Here is a 25469-nt window from a genome sequence, read left to right on the forward strand (position 1 = left end):
CCTCGGGGTCTTGTTTGGGACGCCTCCCTGGGGAGGTGTTCCAGGCATGTCCCACCAGGAGGAGACCCTGCTGGAGGGACCAGGTCTCTGGGCTGGACTGGGAAGCCTTGGGGTCCCACTGGAGGAGCTGGAGGAGGTGACTGGGTCCAGGGAAGTCTGGGGGTCTCTGCTGAGGCTGCTGCCCCCAAGACCTGACTCCGGATACGGCAGTAGAAGATGGATGGATGGATGGATGGATGCCAGGTGATAGAACATTTCATAAAAATAGACTCTGCATTATAACTTCTATTCCACTCTAAATAACTCACTCCAATATAACTGCACTCGTCCTTCTCTCACATTACATTGGATCACAATGACCAAACAACACAACAAAGACAATGATCCAACTGTACTGCCACGTCCAGACTCAGTGTAGGTCTGTAGGCCTCTTGGACCTTCATGTGAACCACTGCGTGTTGACTGGAGGTGAAACATGGCTGACTGCTGTCCTCCTGCCTGGACAATGCAATCTCACTTTCAATCTCACATCACTAAAAAACTGATTGTGATTGAGAGGTCCTCAGCAGCCAATCACTGTTGGGAGTCCAGCCTTCAAACACTCCTCCTGAATCCAGAGTCACATCTGTGAGCATCTGGAACTTTGGCCCTGATCCTCCACACCACACAACTTGGGATGACAGCTCCACCTACCTGGATCCTTTCAGCAGCCAGTCCATGCTCTGACCCGTTTCCACTGTGGCCTGTTGGCTCATCTGGACCGGAGTCTGGATCATCAGTGTCCAGGTTCATGGAATCTGTCAGAGTGCTGCCGTCCTGTGATGTAATGATAGAGAATCACTCTATTTATACTAATGTGCAGAACCACTAGAGTGTCATTTCTTCACTGCTGTCAGCAACAAGCATTTGGTGTCACACTGGTGTACAACACTTATGGGCTAATTAATAAGAAATGGCATATTTATGAATCACCCGCAATGCCCAGATTGTTGCTGCTTATCTGCTGATATGAGCCGTCAACTGTTGCAATATAGAACCACGGGCAGGAAATTACAATTAGTGTAGAGTGTATTATAATTTAAAAGTTTACTAACGGTAGTTCTTTAAAGAATTTAGCAGGGATGGAACAGGCTAACGTGACGACGTCACTTGTAAAACGGTAGGAGCTCAACCTGCTGTCACGGTGAAAACTCCGTGTTACGTCCCGTCGAGGGGGACCGAGACGCAACGTGTGGGACACCTTCCCCCACTCCCAAGCCTCATTAATTTCTCACGGCAGTTGGCGGTTTTCAACAAAAACATTTATGAATCAGTAAATGAAAGAAACAAAACAACTTAACCGGTGGGCAGCAAAGGCTTCAGGGTGGGCCCAGGCCAAAATAATAAACCAAACTCCAACTAGCTCGCCTTAAGAACTAACTAAAGAAAGAAAGAGAAGCCAAATACAGAAAGGCTAACCTCCCTACATACTTAATAAACAGGAGAAAAGAGGGGACAAAGAAAATGGCAGCCCACCCCTACGGCTGCGTGCTCTAACACCATTTCAGAAGTGACTAACTGCAGACTTGGGAGCGGAGGAGGGATGACCGTCAGGCTGGCTCGACTGCTCCTCCTTCTTAGCCATGGCGCGTCCAATCAGCAGCCAACATCCAGGACCGCACCTGCAAGGCATCATCCACTCTCACACACACACACACAGAAACATAGAGGCACCTAGACCCACCCGTGGGTCATAACACCCCCTCCCTTAAGAACCAAACCCTATTAACATACCGACAAACAAAACTAAACAAGAAAACCCTCAGTTCCCCCGAAATAAGAATTTCGCAGCTAGTCCACATGTACACGTGATAATGCATCTGCCAACACAATATCAAGATCCCTAGATAGTAAGTTTGATAGATGGATAGAAATAGATAAGTTAGTTAAAGTTACACACACTATATATATGTATATATATACATATATATATATATTATATTTTTCTTTTATTATTAACCTCTTTCAATGAACTCCAAACTCACATCCACTTGTAGCGCATTATTTCCAGCAGCAAGCTTCTGTTACGACTGTTCACTTGTGAACTCAACCGCAACGATTGGTGGAGTGACGAGCACCCAGCACGTGACCTCTACGATGAGCTTCCTCCCACGGAAGTGCCATAGGAGGACACGGATTAAATAGTATGGCTTGTCCACTAGAAGGCTGTATTATGGTGTACATAATATAAAACTTCGGCCCAGTTCTGCTTGTATTGCATTGTATTGGCTGGTGTTCCTGAAGTTTCATTTTTCGTCCCTTTTTATTTTTTACATCCATGTTTGTGATGAAATAGTATTGTGAATCGCTAGCTCGCATTCCATGCTGGGAAACAGCGACACTCAAGGAAGTTTTGGCTTCGCTGACACGGTCCTGAAGGGAAGTGGGTTTTAGTGCACTGGAACGGGATGAATGTGTTCAATCAAGCACTACAAACCTGATTAATTGTCTTCATACTTCACTGCGAATGGCCATATTGTTTAGGATTAGAATTAGATGACAACTTCTTCACAATATTTGCAACTATTCAATTTGACCAGCAGGTGTCAGTAGAAGACGAAATTTCATGTTGACTATTTCCTAATGGAAGTGCTCTCTTGACATTGGATTTTTCTCATAATTATTTGAAGTGTAGGCCTGTATCTGCACACAATTTGGAATTCGTCCCAGCGCCCTGAGCTGTAAATTTGGACGGTGAAAAATGAAAATGGCCAGCTGCAGCAAAAAAGTGGACCCATATATATATATCTGCAATTCATATTTTAACGGTTTATATAGACCCCTCAGGCTCCATTCAAAATGGGGGTTATTGTAGGAGAGTTGCAGTCAATTGAGATTTGGAGAGAGTTTATAGTTTGGAGTGTTTGAGACTAGATAGCGTTTAGTTTGGAGATAGTTTTGAGAGCTTAGGGAGAGAGTGAGGAGAGGAGAGGTGATAGGATGGAGCCCCCTGTCCTGTACATCAATGTCCATGTTACACAAGCATCTATGCCAGGGGTGCCCATTACGTCCATCGCGATCTAATGGTCAATTGCGAAGGGAGTTTGGGTCTATCGCATGGAGAGAGAGAGGGAGAGAGGGAGTGAGTGTGTGAGAGAGAGAGAGAGAGAGAGAGAGAGAGATCCGCGTCAATTACAGCAGGTAGAATCGTTCAGGCAGGATTAGAAAACACGGTGGATCTGGTTGATTTTGGTCATAATGTACGATGTGCTGGATTTTGTTCTTATATGTGCTGTGCTTTACATTCATTCATTCATTCATTTTCCATACCCGCTTAGTCCCGAACTCAGGGTCACGGGAGTCTGCTGGAGCCTCTCCCAGCTGTCTTGGGGCGAAGGCAGGGGACACCCTGGACAAGGGTGTCCAGGGTAAATGTGACGTATCGGCTTCGGCACTATTCAGATCAAATAAAGACCAGACAGGGACAGGAAAAAGAGTTTTGCTGTTGTTTTACATGCAAAACTACCGGGGTTGTCGCGTGAGCTTGCAATCCTGGCGTAAACTGATGGAGACGCCTCGCTCGGAAAATGCGCTTCAAAATGCGCACGCACTGCAGACGCGCCGAAGATGCTGGGAGATGCTGCTGGCAAAACGTCTGCATCACACACACACACACACACACACACACACACACACACACACACACACACACACACACACACACACACACACACACACACACACACACACACCAATTATCCCTAACCTATGCGCTGGAAAACACAAAACTATACAGCAAAACATCTTAACGTAAACACACTTTTATTGATAAAATCAAACATAGGCAGACATAACCTAAACAATTTTAAACCATGAATTTTCTGTGCAATGATGAGCATAAATGCACATGGGAACATGTTGACCCATTTAATCCTCTTTCTTTCTTTATCATTGGACTACAAATATATTTCTGAATGAATATGTTTTCCTGTTTTATCGGAAGTGGATCTTTTTGACTTGCTCATTTTAAAAGTAGCTTGCATGTTGAAAAAGTGTGAGCACCCCTGATCTATGCCCTTTTCCAAGTCCCACAATCACTTTCACTGTCATCTGCCTGATTACACCCATGCCATTTTCAGAAAAAAATTGCACAAACAGAATACATTCAAAAAATGTATCATACACATAGTTATCAAGTCAAGTTATTTATTTATTGTCATTGTTGAACAAAGTTAACAACAAAATTTGTTTGGAGCATCCCCATAACCACTGCCATCAGTACCGATAAAATAATCATAAATAAGTGAGAAAAAAAAACAAAAATATATATATAATTTATGTACAGAAATGATTTGGTCATTCATTTTTTGCAATTCATAGTCATTCCCAACAGACATAACAGACACAAAAATTCAATGCATCACACGTGGTTCAGACACAGCTTGCCTGTGATTGTACATTTGGCCAGTAGGTGGTTTCGTGTGCACATGAAACTTCGAACCAGTTGGCTCAAGTGGTTCAATGCCTCATGAGGCTTCACCTCACCATCACTACAGTCACTGCATCCTGAATCAGTCACACTCAAAGTCGCACACCACCTCTGCTTTGTTCTGGACTGTGGAATGGGCAATATTAATTTAATCTAATTACATTCTGTTTTATTACTTTATGTCTATTTTAATGCTCTTTATTGGTGCTGAATGGAAGTGTGGTTGTTGTTTTATGAGCTAATGGATAGACAAGTGGCCTATAACATAAGACGCTTAAATGAAGTGAATAGGATATGTCCACAATGTCAAGAAAGGAAGCAGGGTGTCTTTAAAATCGATAACATTTGAATACGTATTAAAAGTTGAGTTGATGTTATACTTGTATTGACATTATGAGTAATTTATACAACTTTTCCCAGGAACTTTTCCCAATGATGAGGTTGAGGGCCCATCATCTGCAATTCAGCATTCTGCAGGTAGTCAACACCAAAACAAGCGTATTCAGCTGTCATAATCCTGTTTGTAAATAATACATATAAACTGTGTACTTGTAATATAAGTCAAACTTTGGTAACTTGAATATAATTCTCACAAAGGGATTTTTCATGTGTATGCACTTTGTACCTGTTATGAATTTAAAAAAAAAAACATTCATAACTAAACTCAGTTGTTGGTTTCCATCTCTATAAGTTAACAAAGATACATAGATACCTATGAAACACTTGTTTATCTTGCTGAAACTAATACTAGGTTACTAGTACTAGATACACCAGTATACTCTCCCGGAGCACAGATCAACCCACTCAAACAAACAAAAAGCATTTTACTCAGTCAGATAAGATTACTAAATGCTGGATGATACACTGTTTTGTGCATTATTTGGGTAAATAAAATAGTTCTATTATTCATACCTCCGCCTACCATTTATTATTACCTAAGGCATAGGGCATTTAAAAAAACAAAACAAATGTCATTCCGGTGTGCCACCCGTCTGTGCCCCGAGCTTGCCCCCCCAAGAAATAAATTCTAGGACCGCCCCTGTTTCCAACACTGTGGATGCTCGGTTGTTTATTGCAGCAGACAGATAAACAATTAAACGGCTAAAGCCATCTATTCCACCGTGAATGACAAATCTCCAGCTTTTGGTAAAAAAGGGAGAGAAGATGGAAAGAGAAATCTAAAATATATAAGGCATCAGATAGCTAATTGAAAAAGGTTCATGCACAGCTTATTTGACACAAAAAAGGTATGGTACAAAGGTGAAAAGATTTGGAGTGGGTAGAAAATCTCAATGTTTCATTTGTTCAAGTATTTAAAAACAGTTTTGAAAAATACCGTATTAATTTGTGGTTTCCATCTATGTGCCACATTGCATTTGGTGCAGGAACAGAATACTGCCTCCGTCTTAGTGTGCGATTGGCCAAGGCTCGCACTTCAGTCCCAATTGGGTCCACTCTTCTTAAGGAATCACGTACTCTTTGAACTACAACAACAGCAAAAAAAAAAAAAAAGAAAGACAAACTACATAAAATATTAAAGGCACAAATCCGTGTTAACACAGATAATGCTGACAAAAGGTATGATTTCATTTATTAAATACCCCCCCTTTCTTTTTTTTTAAATATACCGCCATTCTTTTTTTAATCATCCATGTAAGCACTTTTAGCTACATTTTGTACGGAAAGCGTTATACAAATAAAGCTAATTATATTTGTTTGTTTCGGTTAAACTGATGCACAATACAGATTACTGAATACATTCATGTGGGGATCAACTTCATATCAAACTTACTTTGCACTCGTAATCCCCTGGCATGAAGGAATGCTCTCATCATTCTGTACCCTGTGTTTGGGTGACTGAGTTGGATTTCTGCAATGACGGCATCCAGCTCTTCATCACAAAGCGCTGAATACATGTCCGACATTCTAAACAAACAAAGAATAATTCCTGAAATTTTACTTGGCAAGAGCCAAAACATATATAATAATAATAATAATAATAATAATAATAATAATAATAATAATAATAATAATAATACTAATAATAATAATAATAAACTTTTATTTGTACAGCGCTAAATCACAACCAAAGGCGTCTCAAAGCGCTTTATACAATCGTATAATATATGATATATTATATATTATACGTGTTCTGTTAAGGTGAAACAACAAAGAAGCCTTTAAGTCTAAATTGTTTAATAAATAGGTTAAGAGCAGTTGGTGTCAGGATGAAAGTCATTTCATTTATTTGTTGCGTTAAGAGAAGCATTTATAGAGCGTCGTTGCCACCTACTGGCATCTTTCGGTAGTATTTCTGTTGTAATTTTGAAGCGAACTTTATACCGGAAGTAAGACACGGGAAACACACTGCCAGCGTTTTCTGATACGCACCCGTTCCTGTAAACCAGTGTTTGTGTGCCGCGAGATATTGTCAGGTGTGCCGTGGGAAATTATCCCATTTGTGTGCCTGTGCAGTCTAGCGCCTGGCAGAGTAATCATGTAGTACTCTTCCATACCAGTAGGTGGCAGCAGCAGGTAGCTAATTGCCTTGCGCTTGGAGACAAGCGAATTAGTGACGCATGGATGCAGCGACAGGTGTGTGGATTGTGGATAGCGGGACGACGGTTGAAAGTGATGGATAAGTTTTTGAAGAGGAAAAATGCTGACTCTGAACTGGACCCTGGACAAAATCCGGACCCAGATGAAGGCCCTAGTATGAGTGGAGGCAAAGACGGTGACGTCGAGCAAAGTTTCTGGCGTGAGGCAATACAATGAAAGCTATCTTTCATTTGGATTTACTTTTACCGGAGATGCAACGGCACCGACTCCGTTGTGCTTGGTATGTGGTGAAAAGCTCTCCAACAGTGCTATGGTCCCAAGTAAGCTTAAACGCCATCTCCAAACGAAACAGCCCTCAGTTCAAAAGAAAAATGTGGAGTATTTTGTTCGCCTGCGTGAACACACGGAGAAACAGGCAACTTTCATGAGAAAAACCGCAAAAGTAAACGAGAGAGCCCTTAAAGCTAGCTACCACGTCGCTGAACTAGGGTTGCCACCTACCAGAGTTACAAATCCGGGACCTCTGGGGGGGGGTTCTCAAGTCTGTCGACTGGGGGGGTCACCGAAATATACGGGACACAAAGTGAAGTGCGTCCTGTATCAGTTCATTACGGGACAGGTTTTTTAGTTGCCAAGTACGGGACAATCGCGTATTTTACGGGAGTAGACCACAGGCAGAAATCAAATGAGGTTTTGTCATTTTCCCTTAAAAACGGGACAAATTGTGTCCCGGGAGAGATTTTATTTTTCCCGGGACAGGTGGTGAAAAAAGAGAACAATTCTGGGAAAAACGGGACCGGTGGCAACACTACGCTGAACTTGTGGCTAAATCAAAAAAGTCCCACACTGTGGCAGAGCAATTAATACTTCCCGCCTGCAAAGCCATTGTAAATGAGACGCTCGGACCCGAAGCGGCTAAAGAAATAGCCAAAGTCCCTCTCTCAGATAACACAATCTCCAGACGTATTAATGAGATGTCTGCAGACATCGAAAGTGTGGTTTTGGAGAAGATCCCTATCAGTAAGAAATTTGCCTTGCGACTTGATGAGTCTACTGATATAAGTGTTGTTGCAGATTCTGAAGTCGACATCACTTTGATTTTCAGAGTGATGACACCCTGGAAAAACTCTCCATCATTATAAACTCTCCATCATTTATTCTCTATTCAGGTTGTGGTGCTGCAGTTTGTCAGAGCTCAGCTGTGATTGGCTGCTCTCAGCTCTGAAGTCCAACCCCTCCCACCTCAGACACCTGGACCTGGATGGGAACCAGCTGCAGGATTCAGGAGTGAAGCCACTAATGGATCTTGTCCACAGCAGAGACTATCAACTGGAGAGTGTGAGGTCAGTACTGCTTTGGAACCATTGGATGATGGTTCCAGCACCAAAGCCAGTTGATCCCACAGCAGAGGTCCAGTGTTCCCAGTCACAGTGTGAGAGGAGGATGGTGACGTCCAGCTGCTCCTCATTCATCCAACATCTGCTGCCAAACTGCTTCTTCTCTCAGTTCACCACCCAATTTTTGATCAGTTCATCTTCATCAGGCCTCAGTATCAGTCCAACACTCCATGGTCACATGACCTTCACATGTTCCACACTAGACATGTGACTGAGAGTCTGCTTCTTCTCACCAGTCACTCCACCATCTCCATCAACAGTCAGCGTCTCTGTGATGATGCGTTCAAGGACCCTGAGTCCTGACTCCTGCTGTCTCTTCTTCTCTCTAGAGGTGGAGGTGAGGGAGGATGAGGAGGAGAGTGAAGAGGAGCGCTCCATCTAGTGGTGGCTGACAGAACTACAACAAGTGGAGCCAAACAGCAAGCTGTGTGTCACGACTAGTGATGGTGAGGTGAAGCCTCATGAGGCATTGAACCACTTGAGCCAACTGGTTCGAAGCTTCATGTGCACACGAAACCACCTACTGGCCAAATGTACAATCACAGGCAAGCTGTGTCTGAACCACGTGTGATGCATTGAATTTTTGTGTCTGTTATGTCTGTTGGGAATGACTATGAATTGCAAAAAATGAATGACCAAATCATTTCTGAACATAAATTATATCTATATATATTTTTTTTTCTCACTTATTTATGATTATTTTTATGGGTACTGATGCCAGTGGTTATGGGGATGCTCCAAACAAATTTTGTTGTTAACTTTGTTCAACAATGACAATAAATAAATAACTTGACTTGATAACTATGTGTATGATACATTTTTTGAATGTATTCTGTTTGTGCAATTTTTTTCTGAAAATGGCATGGGTGTAATCAGGCAGATGACAGTGAAAGTGATTGTGGGACTTGGAAAAGGGCATAGATCAGGGGTGCTCACACTTTTTCAACATGCAAGCTACTTTTAAAATGAGCAAGTCAAAAAGATCCACCTACTATAAAACAGGAAAAGTCATTCAGAAATATATTTGTAGTCCAATGATAAAGAAAGAAAGGATTAAATGGGTCAACATGTTCCCATGTGCATTTATGCTCATCATTGCACAGAAAACTCATGGTTTAAAATTGTTTAGGTTATATCTGCCTATGTTTGATTTTATCAATAAAAGTGTGTTTACGTTAAGATGTTTTACTGTATAGTTTTGTGTTTTCCAGCGCATAGGTTAGGGATAATTGGTGTGTGTGTGTGTGTGTGTGTGTGTGTGTGTGTGCGTGTGTGTGTGTGTGTGTGTGTGTGTGTGTGTGTGTGTGTGTGTGTTGCAGACGTTTTGCCAGCAGCGTCTGCAGTGCGTGCGCACTTTGAAGCGCATTTTCCGAGCGAGGCGTCTCCATCAGTTTACGCCAGGATTGCAAGCTCACGCGACAACCCCGGTAGTTTTGCGTGTAAAACAACAGCGAAACTCTTTTTCCTGTCCCTGTCTGGTCTTTATTTGATCTGAATAGTGCCGAAGCCGATACGTCACATTTACGTTTCACTGTAAAGCACAGCACATATAAGAACAAAATCCAGCACATCGTACATTATGACCAAAATCAACCAGATCCACCGTGTTTTCTAATCCTGCCTGAACGATTCTACCTGTTGTAATTGACGCGGATCTCTCTCTCTCTCTCTCTCTCTCTCTCTCTCTCTCTCTCTCTCTCTCTCTCTCTCACACTCACTCTCTCTCTCCCTCTCTCTCTCCATGCGATCGACCCAAACTCCCTTCGCAATTGACCAGTAGATCGTGATGGACGTAATGGGCACCCCTGGCATAGATGCTTGTGTAACATGGACATTGATGTACAGGACAGGGGGCTCCATCCTATCACCTCTCCTCTCCTCACTCTCTCCCTAAGCTCTCAAAACTATCTCCAAACTAAACGCTATCTAGTCTCAAACACTCCAAACTATAAACACTATCCAAAATCTAGTAATCCAAACTCTCTCCAAATCTCAGTTGACTGCAACTCTCCTACAATAACCCCCATTTTGAATGGAGCCTGAGGGGTCGATATAAACCGTTAAAATATGAATTGCAGATATATATATATATATATATATATATATATATATATATATATATATATATATATATATATATATATATATATATATATATATATATATATATATATATATATGTATCCACTGAGACTTACCGTCTGTAATGTGTCTTCCACAGGTCCGGTACGGGTCATGGACTACGAGGAGTACGACGACGAGTACTTGCTCTTCCAGCAGCTTCTCAACGACACCGCCAACACCTCTGAGCCGGGTTACGTGGTCAGCGACCCGGTCCAGCTGTGTCCCAGGACCGGCGTCAACCACTTTGGCGCCAGGATCATCCCAGTCTTCTACTACGTCAACTTCCTGCTCAGCTACCTCGGCAACGGCTTGGTGCTCTTTGTCATCTACAAGTACGAGAAGCTCAACACCGCCACCAACGTCTTCCTCCTGAACCTGGTCCTGTCCAATGTCCTCTTCACCTCCAGCCTCCCCTTCTGGGCCACCTACCACCTCTCGGAGTGGATCTTCGGCGAGGCGCTGTGCAAGCTGGTCAGCGGCGCCTACTCTGTTGGCTTCTGCTACCTGACCGTGGTGCACGCGGTCCCGGCCGCCAAGAGCAGGAGGAGGGCGAACGCCGTGGCGGGAACGCTGACGGTCTGGCTGGTCAGCGTGGCGGCCAGCGCCAAGGAGTTTGTCCTGCAGACGGTGTGGGAGAGTCCGTTCGACGGGCTGATGTGCGAGGAGGCCGGGTACCCCGAGAGCACCGTGCTACCAGCAGTTCCTGCTCTTCTTCCTGCTCCCGCTCTTCATGGTGATGTACTGCTACACCGGCATCACCGTCCGCGTCCTGTCCACTCGGCTGAAGAACAAGTGCCGCACCGTCAAGCTCATCTTTGTCACCGTTTTCACCTTTTTCCTCTGCTGGACGTCCTACAACGTGATAGTCTTCCTGCGCGCCCTCGAGCTCTCCGGCCCCAGCCGGGGGGGGCGAGGGGGGGCGGCTCATCGTGTGCCGCCTCGGAGGCCACGGACTATGCGCTGTACGTGACGCAGAACGTGGCCTACGTGTACTGTTGCGTCAGTCCCGTGTTTTACACGTTTGTGGGCAAGAAGTTTCAGAGCCACTTGAGAAAGCTGCTGGCCAGGAAGCTGCCGTGCCTCCACAAGCACATGAGCCTCAGCAGCCAGAGCAGCAGGACCACGTCCCAGAGGACCGCACACTCTGTCTACTAGTGCCCGTCTCACACACACACACACACACACACACACACACACACACACACACACAGAGCCAGTTGTTCCCACCTAGACAGTAAGCGCTGTATATCTAGAAAAACATACTAGCAGTTCATGGACTAAGTCTCAATCCAGGGTCTGCATCCTTGGAAGGAAGCCTCCATTGTCTGAAGGAAGCGTCCTCCGTCCGAAGGATGCGTCCTCCGTCTGAATGAAGCGTCCTCCGTCTGAAGGAAGCGTCCTCCCAAGGACCCGGCCCAGAAGGACCGACCCAAACCCCGCCTCCCCGGTAACCTCACGGGACGGTCTAGCCTTGGGCGTACTTCCTGGTTGCGTCACCGCCGTTCCCTCCTGCTGGCCAACCCCGGAGTGTGGTTTTCATAGCATCAAGCTCACCATTGGTTGGTTGGATGTTCAAATCAGTAAAAACCCTGCGTTAAAAACTGAAGATTTGATGTGAAATTTCAATACTTAAATTTATACGCGGTGTCTTTGCGCTAATGGCGCTAATTTCAGCTGACTTCCCAGGATCCCAGGATGCTTTGCAGCAGCAGCATGCAAAGCATCCTGGGATACAGAAGGAGGTGAAGGATAGTAGTGGTGTAGCCTTGGTGCTAACAGTAGGGAGCATTTGGAGCGTCGTTCTGACTATTGGGAATTGGGAGGAGCCTTCAGCGCAGTGCGGTGACGCAACTTCCTTTCAAATTGCAGCCTTCCAAGGATGCAGCGCCTGAACTGAGCCACAGCCATGGATTGCTGGTGACGTACGGGGTCACGTGACCCGTTCACTGACCAGTGAACATGGCGCGGGGATGTGTGTGAAAAGTACACAATTATTCTTTGGGTTTTGAACTCAACGGTTTGTTGTGTTGTGTAAACCTTGTCAGCAGTGAGTTGTATCAACTATTATCAACTACTACAAATAGATCAATAAATACACACATTTTATGGACTGAAATGTGTTTTTCTGATGTGGGCTGTTTGTCCTGGTGTGTTTCCAGAGGAAGTCCTAGATCCTTGTGGCTGTAGGGGGAGTAGGAGGCTCAAGGTTGGCCTTGACAAAGGACAGTGGTGACCTTGTCACTGCTGAGCTCCACTCAGTTTGTTCAAACACTGGGTTTGTTTTTACCTAACCCTGATGGAGCCTTGCTATGAGTGGAACTGTGACACACGAGAAGGCTTTACTAGACAGAGGGGGTGGGGGGTAGCGGAGCAGCAGCAGATGGATGCAGTGTTTTGGTGAGCCACCTCATAGGAGGAGACAATGTATCCTGGGATATCATGGAGAAAACGTGTTGCTGTAATGTCAATGGAACCAAGTCAGTGTCTGTGAAGCCCCACCAGGGTGTTGAGCTACGAGAACAGGGGTGACATGACAGACCTGCATCGAGTCGGCGGGCCACCGAAGTTATGTTGACGGGGGGGGGCAACTCCATTGGGACAGACCTCTACATCGCGGTCGAACGTGATACATGGATAGATGGCGGTCAAAACGCTATTTCGCCGGTGATAGATAGTGTGTGTTGAATACATACATTCGTCACTGTATTTTGATTTACCTTGTATGTATATCTATACTGTTGGAATCATATATTTAGTTTAGATGTTAGTGTTGAATAATATAATTAGTTTAGATGTTTGTTTATAATAACATGATTATTAATATAAAGCTGTTTAATCATTTGGCTGACCTACTCATAGAGAAAAGGCATTGTTGCAGGAGTCACACAAAGAGCTCAAGAAGGAACAAAGGGAAGAACATCCCTCACTAACTGGTGACCCTGGGGGAGCAGAGGGTGACCCTGGAGACCAGAGGGTGACCCTGGGGGACCAGTGGGTGACCAGAGGGTGACCATGGGGGACCGGATCACCCTGGGGGAGCAGAGGGTGACCATGGGGGACCAGAGGATGGACAGAGAGCTAACTGACTTTGCAACCACCATAAGACTTTATAACCCGGTCATTTACAGGGGGGAGAACTCATGATCCATCGGAGGCACGGGGGGGAGGAGCCTGTGACCTCAGGCATGTTGTGCACTGTATTATTTCAACAGGTCACGCTGGAACCAATGATGGATCATTTGGCTCCCTGCCAAATAAGGACTTGTTTCCTGTTGCACTCAGTAATCAGAGACTTGGATCAAAGGCTGCCCCAACATCCAATGAGGCTTGGGTCTGGAGACCAGGCAGCCAGTCAGAAGAGGACAACACCTGGGAGTGTTTGCATGTTTTCTTTCTGTATAAAAGGACTGGGTCAAGGGACAGAGAGCAGTCAGACTTCATGCCCTGACAATACTTTGGTGTTGCTAGGGTTCTGAACTGGGCCCAGAGCTCTGTATAGTTGTACCCTCAATTGATTTCTTTACTAAAGACATATTTAAATTGGCATTCTTCTCCTGTGACTCTTCATTCAACCAACACGCGGATCAGCAGCACGGCACAAGGAAATCTGATCCAACAATACATAGAGAGAGAGAGAGAGAGAGAGAGAGAGAGAGAGAGAGAGAGAGAGAGAGAGAGAGAGAGAATTTTGTGTATACAACATTAATACAAACAAAGTACCGTAAATACACCAGGGATTGACAGAAAAAAAAAAGATAACCTTAATCAACCGATGTAGTTTGGCCTAATAGAGTTGCCGTATGTGATGTCATTGGCAGTCGCCCACCGGACAGAGGCGACTGCCAATGACGTCACATACGGCAACTCTATTAGGACGGGGTTTGCCCATGTCTGTACTAGAACCACCCAGAACCACCAGGGTGTTTAGCTCTTAGAACACCCTAGAAGCTCCTAGAACCATCCAGAACCACCCAGAACCACCAGGGTGTTTAGCTCTTAGAACCCCCTAGAACAATCCAGAACCACCAGGGTGTTTAGCTCTTAGAACCCCCGAGAACAATCCAGAACCACCAGGGTGTTGAGCGCTTTATTGCAATGACTCTGCAAACACTGAGACACCTGAGTCAAATGATACAAGTGTTGGTGAAGATGCCACATTTCACAGCACATTGAAGCTACTAACATAGATCTACATACACATTAATCTACCTGAACATGCAAACACAAGCAGGTGGAGATTTAAAGATACTGCTCAAGAAAAAAGGTGCATTAAACATTGATGGACTTATATGGGTACGCATACAAATATATATTTATTAGTGCTGGGACTCCATTAAAGAAAATAATCTAATTAATTATGGTCTTTGTAATTGGTCAAACCTCTGACCTTTGACCTCTATCAGTCATGGTTGACCTCCAGTGCTCACGCAGTGCTTCACTGGAAGGCCAAGAACAATCCAAGAGTCCATATGTGGCACTGCAAGGTCCACCAGTGGCTTCTGGGACGTCTCTCCCAGTAACCACAGCAACGTGTAGGGAGAAGCAGTCTGCCAGCCACCAGGCTCCACTGGGGTCAAAGGTCGTGACACGCAGTTCTGTCAGCCACCACTAGATGGAGCTCTCCTCTTCACTCTCCTCCTCATCCTCCCTCAATACCTCTCCCACCTGCAGCAGAAATAAAGTCTCTTGAAAAGTATTTTTCACCTCCAAAATGAAGATGTTATACAACTCTGAAGTGAGAGCAGAGCAGTGTGTTGTTGATGTGTGGAACCTTCATGCTGAGATGTTCCAGCCGTGGATGATGAGAGCAGAAGCAGTGGTTGTGTTGCTGCTGCCTTCACTGAGCAGCTGCTCCAAGTCCTGCTTCTTCCACTGAGGATTCAGCTCCACCAGTGGCTTCTGGGACGTCTCTCCCAGTAACCACAGCAGCTTGTAGGGAGAAGCAGTCCGCCAGCCACCAGGCTCCACTGGGGTCAAAGATCGTGACACGCAGTTCTGTCAGCCACCACTAGATGGAGCGCTCCTCTTCACTCTCCTCCTCATCCTCCCTCAATACCTCTCCCACCTGCAGAGAGAAGAAGAGACAGCAGGAGTCAGGACTCACAGTCCTTGAACGCATCATCACACAGACGTTGACTGTTGATGGAGATGATGGAGTGACTGGTGAGAAGAAGCAGACTCTCAGTCACATGTCAAGTGTGGAACATATGAAGGTCATGTGACCATGGAGTGTTGGACTGATACTGAGGCCTGATGAAGATGAACTGATCAATAATTGAGGGGTGAACTGAGAGAAGAAGCAGTTTGGCAGCAGATGTTGGATGAATGAGGAGCAGCTGGACGACACCATCCTCCTCTCACACTGTGACTGGGAACACTGGACCTCTGCTGTGGGATCAACTGGCTTTGGTGCTGGAACCATCATCCACTGCTTCCAAACCAGTACTGACCTCACAGTCTGCAGTTGATAGTCTCTGCTGTGGACAAGATCCATCAGTGGCTTCACTGATGAAGCCTTCAGGTTGTTCAACCTCAGGTCCAGCTCTCTGAGGTGGGAGGGGTTGGACTTCAGAGCTGAGAGCAGCCAATCACAACTGACCTCTGACAAACTGCAGTCAATCAACCTGAATAGAGAATAAATGATGGAGAGTTTATAATGATGGAGAGTTTTTCCAGGGTGTCATCACTCTGAAAATCAAAGTGAAATGTCGACTTCAGAATCTGACACTACAGAAAATGTCACCTTGAAATTAAATCCTCAGTCCAAAACTAATGTGTGTTGAAATGATGTTTGGTCACATGACCACTGATGAACAGAATGAAGTTTTCATATTTCTGGATGTCATTTTGATATGAATCAACCTTCAGTTCAATGTTTATTCAACATGTGTGATGAAGTGTGTTTGGTGCTGAAACCATCATCCACTGGTTCCAAACCAGTACTGACCTCAGAACCTCCAGTTTACAGTCTGGACTCTGCAGAAAACCACTCAGCACCTTCACTCCTGAATCCTGCAGCTGGTTCCAACTCAGGTCCAGGAGTCTGAGGTGGGAGGGGTTGGACTTCAGAGCTGAGAGCAGCCAATCACAGCTGAGCTCTGACAAACTGCACAACTCCAACCTGAATAGAGAATAAATGATGGAGTGAGTGGAGTTTTCATCACTATATGAAATTAAAAATATGAATGTCTATAACACTGTAATGTCCATTAAACCAATCATAATAATACTGAAATAATGAATCACCACAATAAAATATTTTATATCAACCTGTTTAGTCATGTGACCACTGATCAGCTGTTAACAATGTTGGAATTCATTGATTCATTTTGCCTCAAAGGTTCAGTGTGTAAAATCAGTGCAGATTTATTGCTGAAAGCTTCATATACAACCGTCAATATAGTTTGAAGTCTTTGATTCGTAGAAAATAAAAGTCCTCTGCTTTTCCTGCCATTAGAATGCTTCTTTCTAGAAACAGACAGAAGGTCAAAGGTCGTGGCCATCTTGCACTGCCATGTTTGTAGGCGGCTGGTTGGGAAGATGAGTTTGAGAGACAGTTTCATATTGATGGTTGGAGGCTGGAATCCTCTAATAAAGCAAATGCTGAGAACAAATGGTTATTAAGTGACTGAAATGCAGTGGAATCTTTTCTGCATCTTGCTCATCAATACTGAACTGACTGAGATGATAGAACCTGCATTGACCCTTGACCTTCTGCTGAGTCCAGCTGGATCTATCTACAGTATCTAAGTGCTCATACAGGTGGCTAATGCTAGCGCTAGCTGAAAATCATGCTAGCACTGGACTGTCTGCTGTGACTATGACTGATTGTGATGCTAATAGATGGTTGTAATATTTGTGTTGATGGAACTTTATCATTATACAGAGAACTAGACACCTTTGCTGTCAACCACATCCTTTATGATGCTGGAAGGCTACCGTAGTTCACTGGCAAGAAGGGAAGAGGGAGCGTCAGCAAGTAAGCACTGCAATCTGATGGCACTAGATGGCAGGATTTTACATACTGGACCTTCAAACCCAGTTTCACTCATTTCAAACACAAACCAGTGACTGGAAATTGAATTTCCAACAGCAGTGAAGTGAAAATCATGACAACAATAACAAGAGTGATAGAAGTTGTAAAGTGAAGAGGGTGAACTGACCTCAGAGTCTCCAAGTTTACAGTCTGGACTCTGCAGAAAACCACTCAGCACCTTCACTCCTGAATCCTGCAGCTGGTTGTCACTCAGGTCCAGGTGTCTGAGGTGGGAGGGGTTGGACTTCAGAGCTGAGAGCAGCCAATCACAGCTGAGCTCTGACAACCTGCACCTCTCCAGCCTGAATGTAGAATAAATGATGGAGAGTTTATAATGATGGAGAGTTTTTCCAGGGTGTCATCACTCTGAAAATCAAAGTGAAATGTCGACTTCAGAATCTGACTCTACAGAATAAAATGGGAGAGGGAGGGTGAGCGAACGAGTGCTGCACTGTGGAGTCCATTACTGGCTCTTGATGATGTTGGTGTCTGGGCCCCCTTGCACCAAAGTAGGATTGCGTCATCCAAGATGAGTCACTAAGCCTTCAGCGTTCAACCAATCCACAACACGTGTGTCCAGGCTTCATGGGTCGCACTAAAAGCCATCCAGGATGAGAAGACACGGATTCATCAAGCCAGGTGAAAGCTATCCTGGATCAGTGCGCCATGCACGCGGCTTCCTTCCATAGACCCCGGTTATGGAGCTGGGATTAACGGATTGGCCATCTTTGACCTCCTCAGAAGCCTCCATGAGGATTTGCGCCTGGGACGGGGATTCAGACTCTCGAACTTTCTTTTTTTTTGTAATTTATTGTTTATTTGGAGAAGCAAGTGTACAGACATTTCTCTTGCGTACAATATAAAGTCCACATCAAGTGTGGATATGAAAATATAATTGCTAATAATACTCTAACATAAAAAAGAAAGAAAAAAAAAACAAACAAAAAAAAACACAGTAAAATGTGTATCATCTCATGAACCAGTCTAGCAGTGTGTATCATGACAATGATTTTACAGAGCAGTCAAATTCAGTTTACAGAAATTACAGCTTTTATATATTCCGTCCATTTTGTCCATATCCTGAAAAAGGAGTCTCTTTGACCTTTAAGACAGAATGACAATTTCTCTAGAATGTAAATATTCTGAACAATATCAATCCATTCATCAATTGTAGGTGCTTCAGTCCTCAACCATTTTCTCGTGATAGTTTTTTTGCTTGCTGCCAGAAGCATTGCCATGAGTTTTTTATCTGACAAATTCCAGTTATCCCATGAGATGTCTCCTAAGTACAGGACTTCACATTTACAAGGAATTTTCTCAACAAAAATGTTATTTAAGTGCATGCACAGTTGATCCCAGAATGGTTTGATCACCGGACAACCCCAGAAGATATGGTAATGATTTGCCTTGTCTGTCTTACATTGTCTCCAGCAGGTAGCACTGTTGCTGTGATGTTTTTTCTGGGCAGGGGTTACAAAAAACCGAACAATGTTCTTCCAACAGAATTCCCTCCATGAATTGGAGCTTGAGGTCGTCCATTGAAATTTGTGAATCTTTTCCCAGCTTTCAACTGAAATAATTAAATTTCCTTCTTTTTGCCATTTATTCCTTATGTAGTCTGTGTCAACTTGTTTGTACAGCTGAATACCATTGTATAACTTGGAGACAACTTTAGTAAAGGAACCTGATTTCAACAATGACAAAAGCACTTCTAAGAATCCTGGTCCAGCTGTTTCCCAAGTTTCTTGTAGATTATGATTATAGTAAGACCTAACCTGCAGATATCTGAAGAAGTCATCCTTCTCCAACCCATTTGACCTTTGAAGTTCTTCAAAACTCTGAAACACCCCCCTCTTGATAAATGTAATAGGTGGTTAATCCTTTTGAGATCCATCCCTTGAATCTCCCGTCATTCTTGTTTGGTTTAAAAGCCGAGTCAAAAGCGCACCACTTGAACATTTTGATCTGGTTACCTAAATGGCAAATTTTCACTATTCTTCTCCAAGAGTTTAGCATTGTGTATAACATCGAGTCATGCGGTATCATCAAATCATCTTGTAGTTCTTTGTCCATCAACATCGATAAGAGAGGTACACCTTCCACTGAGGAACTCTCTATGTCTTTCCATCCTGCATTGTATTGTGGACAGCATAGATAGATTAATGGTTTCAGTTGAGCTGCAAGATAATATTCCTGTAGGTTGGGAAGACCCAACCCCCCTTTCTCTTTCTTCAACTGCAGTGTTCTGTACCTTATTCTGGCCTTTTTCCCTTGCCAGATATATTGTGATATTAATCTGTCCCACTCTGTAAATTGTTTCTCTGGAATCAAGATAGGTAAGCACTGAAATAGATATAACAAGCGTGGACTGACTCAACTCTGGAGTGTAAATTGAAAAAAGGGATCACATTCCATCTCTGTATGTCTATTTTTAGTCTTGATGGTAGGGGGCCATAGTTGGCATCGAAAGTCCTGGAAAATTCTTTTGTTAGAAAACCCCCCAAATGTTTTATGGAATCCGCCTCCCAATTCCATCTATACAAACTCTTAATTTTGTTTGGAGGGACATAATTCAGTGTTAAAACCTGAGTCTTGTTGATATTAATCTTGTAACCCGACAATGAACCATATTCCGCAATCATCTCCATTAATATGGGTATAGTTTTAGTTGGATTTGTTATAGTTAGTATTAAATCATCAGCGAACAGGGATAGCTTTTGTTCACCAGAGGCCATCGCAACTCCTGTTATGTCAGGCCTCTGCCTTATCCATTGGCTCAAAGGCTCTATAAAAAGGGCGAAGAGGAGAGGTGAAATACAAAACCCCTGCCTCGTACCTCTTTCCAAAATAAATGATTCCGATAGATCTCCGTTAATTTTTATCTTAGCTGATGGTTTCTCGTACAATGCCGCCAATACATCAATTAAGGACTGGTGGAATCCAAATTTATGCAACACTTTATACAGAAATGACCATCTGACCGAGTCAAATGCCTTTTCTGCGTCCAAACTCAGCATTGCAGTTTCTATTTTGTTTTGTTCTACGTGATTCAAGATGTGAAATGTTTTTCTGGTGTTGTCCTGAGTCATTCTGTGTTTGATAAAACCCGTCTGGTCCTTATGTATTATGTCGGGTAAAATCTTTTCAAGCCTCTGTGAAAATATGGCAGTAAATAATTTATAATCAATATTTAACACACTCACTGGACGGTAGTTACCACAATCCAATTTATCCTTCCCCTCCTTAGGAATTACTGATATTATTGCGTCTCTCCATGAAGGAGGGATTATTTTCTCTTTCAAAACGCAGTTAAACGCTCTCAATAAAGTAGGGATTAACTGATCTTGCATTTCTTTATACCACTCGGAGGTAAAACCATCCATTCCTGGGGATTTTCCTCCTTTTAACTTTCCAATAACTGCTCGTAGTTCTTCGTCGGTTATCTCCGATATTAATTTTTTATTTTGTTCACTCGTGACTGTAGGGAGAGTCAGGTGGGAAAGAAAGATGTCTATCTGATGATCGTTGTTTAATTTGGGTTGGGAATATAAGGTCTGATAAAAGTTTTTAAAACATTTATGAATATTTCCCAGTCCTGTCTCAACACCATTTGTATTTGTGTTTCGTATTTTATAAATAGTTCTATCTGACTGTTGTTTTCGTTATTTAAATGCTAAGAGCTTGAGCGATTTCTCCCCCCCTTCATAATATTTTTGTCTTGTAAGGAGAAGTTTCTTTTGTATCTCTAGTGTGTTTAACTCATCCAATTCTCTTTTCACTTCCTTGATTTTAATATTTGTTACCTCCCGGAAGGTTTTAGAATGCTCCTGTTGGAGTTTCCTTAACTCCTCCTCCAGTTTGTATTGTTTTTGTAATCTCATTTTCTTTTCGTTTGAGGAGATCGCTATTATTTTACCCCTGATCACCGACTTTAACGCGTCCCAGAGTATAATTGGCCCCACCTCTTCATTGTCGTTTTCATCCAAGTATCTTTTAATTTCATCTTTCAAATTATTTTTAATAATTTTATTTTTCAGCAAGTTTGTGTTAAACCTCCAGAGAGTGAATCTGTTTTTCTTAGTCAGAAAAAAAGACATATAAATTGGACTGTGGTCCGAGTTAGGGCTCTGGCCGATTTCACATTTTTCTATCCTATGAATATCATCTTTGAGCATGAAAAAATAATCTATGCGTGAGTATACTTTGTATGGAGGGGAGTAATGCGTGTAATCCCGACGACATGGATTTTTAACTCTCCATACATCCACCAATCCAGTTTCTTCTAACATGTTTCTGATTCTTTTACTGATAGTTTGTGTATTAGATTTTCCATCAGACGAATCCAAATTCGGGTTTAATCTAACATTAAAGTCCCCGGCATATATCAATACCCCTTGACTTTTTGTTACTGTCATTTCAAATATGTGTCTATAGAAGGTCCAGTCGCTACCAGGTGGAGCATAAACATTAATAAGAGTTATCAGGACGCCATCAATTTTCCCTGTAGTCAAAACAAATCTGCCTTCCTTGTCTTTATGTTCTGCAATATGTTCATAGTGCAGGGTACTTGATATTAAAGTTGCCACCCCTCTTCGCCTCCCCGAAGCATGGGAAGAAAAATACACATATTTATATCCCATCTTATTCAACTTGGCATGTTCGGAATCGTCTAGGTGGGTTTCCTGCAGAAAAGCTATTTGGACCTTTTCTTTCTTTAATTTAGATAAAATCTTCCATCTTTTTATCGGATTATGCATCCCATTTATATTGAATGAAACCACCTTCAGTTGTTTTCTTTCCATTTAAGTGATGTCTTCCATTTCACCAATCACATTGGAGAGCCCCCTCAAGCCCACTAGAACTAAAAGAACATGAACAGATAAAGCAAGAACATACATACTCACTGCACAATGAAAAAACAAAAAAACAAAAAACAAAACAAAACAAGCTCGGCTTCCAAACAGGGGTCCATAACCTAGACCCTGTTGAGCTTCTTGGTGACAGCCCGGAAGGGAATGTCCTCCCAAATCTATTGGTGAGGGCCCTTCAGGTGGCAGCAGCACAGTTCCGGATGGACCCTGACGAACCTTTTTGTGAAACTATCATCTTTAACTTAGCCTATGTAGAAATTTCTATCTGAGAAGTGTACCTCAAGAGGAAAAACATGGTATCCTTCAGTTCTCAAGCCCGGAAGGGAATGTCCTCCCAAATCTATTGGTGAGGGCCCTTCAGGTGGCAGCAGCACAGTTCCGGATGGACCCTGACGAACCTTTTTGTGAAACTATCATCTTTAACTTAGCCTATGTAGAAATTTCTATCTGAGAAGTGTACCTCAAGAGGAAAAACATGGTATCCTTCAGTTCTCAAGGAGCTGGTGGTGATGTTCTCCTAAATGCCCGGAGCCTCTCTTTGTAGTTGACTTCTCTTGAAGAGCTGGAGGCGCCTTTCTCTCTTCTCCCTCCTGTCCTAGTCCAGGTCAGCCGCTCGATCTGTTCCTTCAGGGAATCAGGTGAACTGATGACTTTCACTTTGTAACCTCTTTTGACCATGTCCTCCGTAGCCTCCTCTATGTTGTCGTAGGTTCTGGGCCCTTCTTCATATCTCACTCGCAATCTCGCCGGAAAAAGGGTCTGGAACGAGACCCCGTTCTCCTTCAGAGCCCTACGAACCTCCGTATACTCTCGTCGTTTTCTGAGAATGACTGGTGGGTAGTCGTGGTCGAGATTTATTCGCTTTTCACGCCAAAAGAGTCCCTTTTGTTGCCAAGCCTTGCGCAGTACAGACTCTTTCATTTTGAAGCTCGAAAACCTCACAAGTATTGAACGTGGTGATACATTCTTCGGGGGTTGCGGTCCCAGCGCCCGATGTGCTCTTTCTATCCGCACGTCTGCCGCGTTCTCGACCAGACCGAGCCCCTCTTTCAGTAAGGTCTCCACAAATGTAGTCATCGACTCCGAGTCCTTCTCGGACCCCTCCGGAACACCGTAGATCCTGACATTTTCCCGACGAGATCGACTGTCCAGGTCCGTTAGCTTTTCTTCCAGCTTCACGTGTAACTTTAGCAGCCCGGTTAACACTTCCTCCGTGTTTAGAGTCCTCTCTTCATTTTTCTCCACCCGCTCCTCCACTTCGCTGATTCTTGCATTCGTTTTATTAATTTCCTCCTTGATAGACTTCAGTTGTTCGTTGTTTTCCTGACGGAAACCTCTCAGTTCTTCTAGTAACACTTCTAAGCTAGCCATCTCGTCCTCGCTTCTTCGTTAGCCCGTGGCTTCACGGAGTTAGCTGTAACTACTTCCTTTCTCTTGCCGATTGTTATATAGAAGCAGGGGCTTCGTTTGTCGTCTTACCCCCTCTGTACGTTTACCGTGGTATGTGGAAATTATATTACTCAACTGGATGGGGGTAGGTCTGTGATTTCTTCGGTTCTTTCGGGAGCCGTTCTATCGAGCTGCCATCTCCATGAGTCTCCAGACTCTCGAACTTTCAAAGCTCGCGAGCTTGGAAGCCCAGACTCCCAGGTCATAGTCATGCGCACCAAGCATTCAGCATAAGGGATCTTCCCTTAGCCAAGCAGCCAGGGCGCATGATCAATTGGAGGCATAGTGACAGGACCGTCCACTGTCACAAAAACAAGCTCATGTTACTCTTTGATGTGTCTTCATCTTTCTATGGGATGTGTATTTTTATATAGGATGCATGGCAAAGTAGAAGTCATCTTAGAAATGATCCAATGATTGCAATATGATCTCAACTCATTTCTTTATCATGATTGAAATGAAATGATTCCAAAGCTTGAAATAATGACAGTGGCTGGAGGTGAATGTGATAACAATGTGCAGTGTTGAGTGGAAGAAGCACTGCCTTCCACTGGTGGTGACTGTTGACTGAGACAAGGATGAAATAGATCCTGGAACTCAGCCTGGTCTGGAGCAGCTCACTCCACACAATAAATCTCCATGGTAACTTCTAGCAGAACATATCTCACTTCCACCTATCCCACTGTTGTGCAACCACATCAAACATCAATTGATCCAGGATAACCAAGATATCCCGGCTTAATCCCTCATCCTAGTTTCCTGCAACAGGGCCCAGTCAAGTGAAAATCATGACAACAATAACAAGAGTGATAGAAGTTGTAGAGTGAAGAGGGTGAACTAACCTCAGAGTCTCCAGTTTACAGTCTGGACTCTGCAGAAAACCACTCAGCACCTTCACTCCTGAATCCTGCAGCTGGTTGAGACTCAGGTCCAGGTGTCTGAGGTGGGAGGGGTTGGACTTCAGAGCTGAGAGCAGCCAATCACAGCTGAGCTCTGACAACCTGCAGCTCTCCAACCTGAATGTAGAATAAATGATGGAGAGTTTTTCCAGGGTGTCATCACTCTGAACATCAAAGTGAAATGTGGACTTCAGAATCTGACACGACAGAAACAGAGAGGGAGGGAGAGAGGGTGAGTGAGTGAGCGCTGCAATCTGAAATCTGACCACTAGATTGCAGTATTTTACACACTGGACCTTTAAACCCAGTTTCACTCATTTCAAACACAAACCAGTGACTTCAAATTGAATTTCCAACAGCAGTGAAGTGAAAATCATGACAACAATAACAAGAGTGACAGAAGTTGTAGAGTGAAGAGGGTGAACTGACCTCAGAGTCTCCAGTTTACAGTCTGGACTCTGCAGAAAACCACTCAGCACCTTCACTGATGAATCCTGCAGCTGGTTCCCAGTCAGGTCCAGCAGTCTGAGGTGGGAGGGGTTGGACTTCAGAGCTGAGAGCAGCCAATCACAGCTGAGCTCTGACAAACTGCACCTCTCCAACCTGAATAAAGAATGAATATTTGATTCCTTCCATGGTGTAAATGTCATATTCAGAGTCATTCCT

General features: G+C 43.8%; 1 protein-coding gene across 1 annotated transcript in view; it reads right to left on the reverse strand.

The window, feature by feature from the left end:
- Positions 1 to 25469, reverse strand: part of LOC142889863 (uncharacterized) — a 155290-nt gene that overhangs the window by 102408 nt on the left and 27413 nt on the right. Inside the window, exons 3-5 of the mRNA XM_076028541.1 lie at positions 25233 to 25406; positions 24747 to 24920; positions 16496 to 16669 (exon numbers count right to left, since the gene is read on the reverse strand). Of these exons, the coding sequence (XP_075884656.1) occupies positions 16496 to 16669; positions 24747 to 24920; positions 25233 to 25406 (522 nt within the window). The remainder of the gene's footprint in view (positions 1 to 16495; positions 16670 to 24746; positions 24921 to 25232; positions 25407 to 25469) is intronic.

This window comes from Nelusetta ayraudi, unplaced genomic scaffold (assembly GCF_046127955.1).
Source record: "Nelusetta ayraudi isolate G7.1 ecotype Tasmania unplaced genomic scaffold, CSIRO-AGI_Nayr_v1 ptg000025l, whole genome shotgun sequence".
In the NCBI taxonomy this organism is placed as follows: Eukaryota; Metazoa; Chordata; class Actinopteri; order Tetraodontiformes; family Monacanthidae; genus Nelusetta; species Nelusetta ayraudi.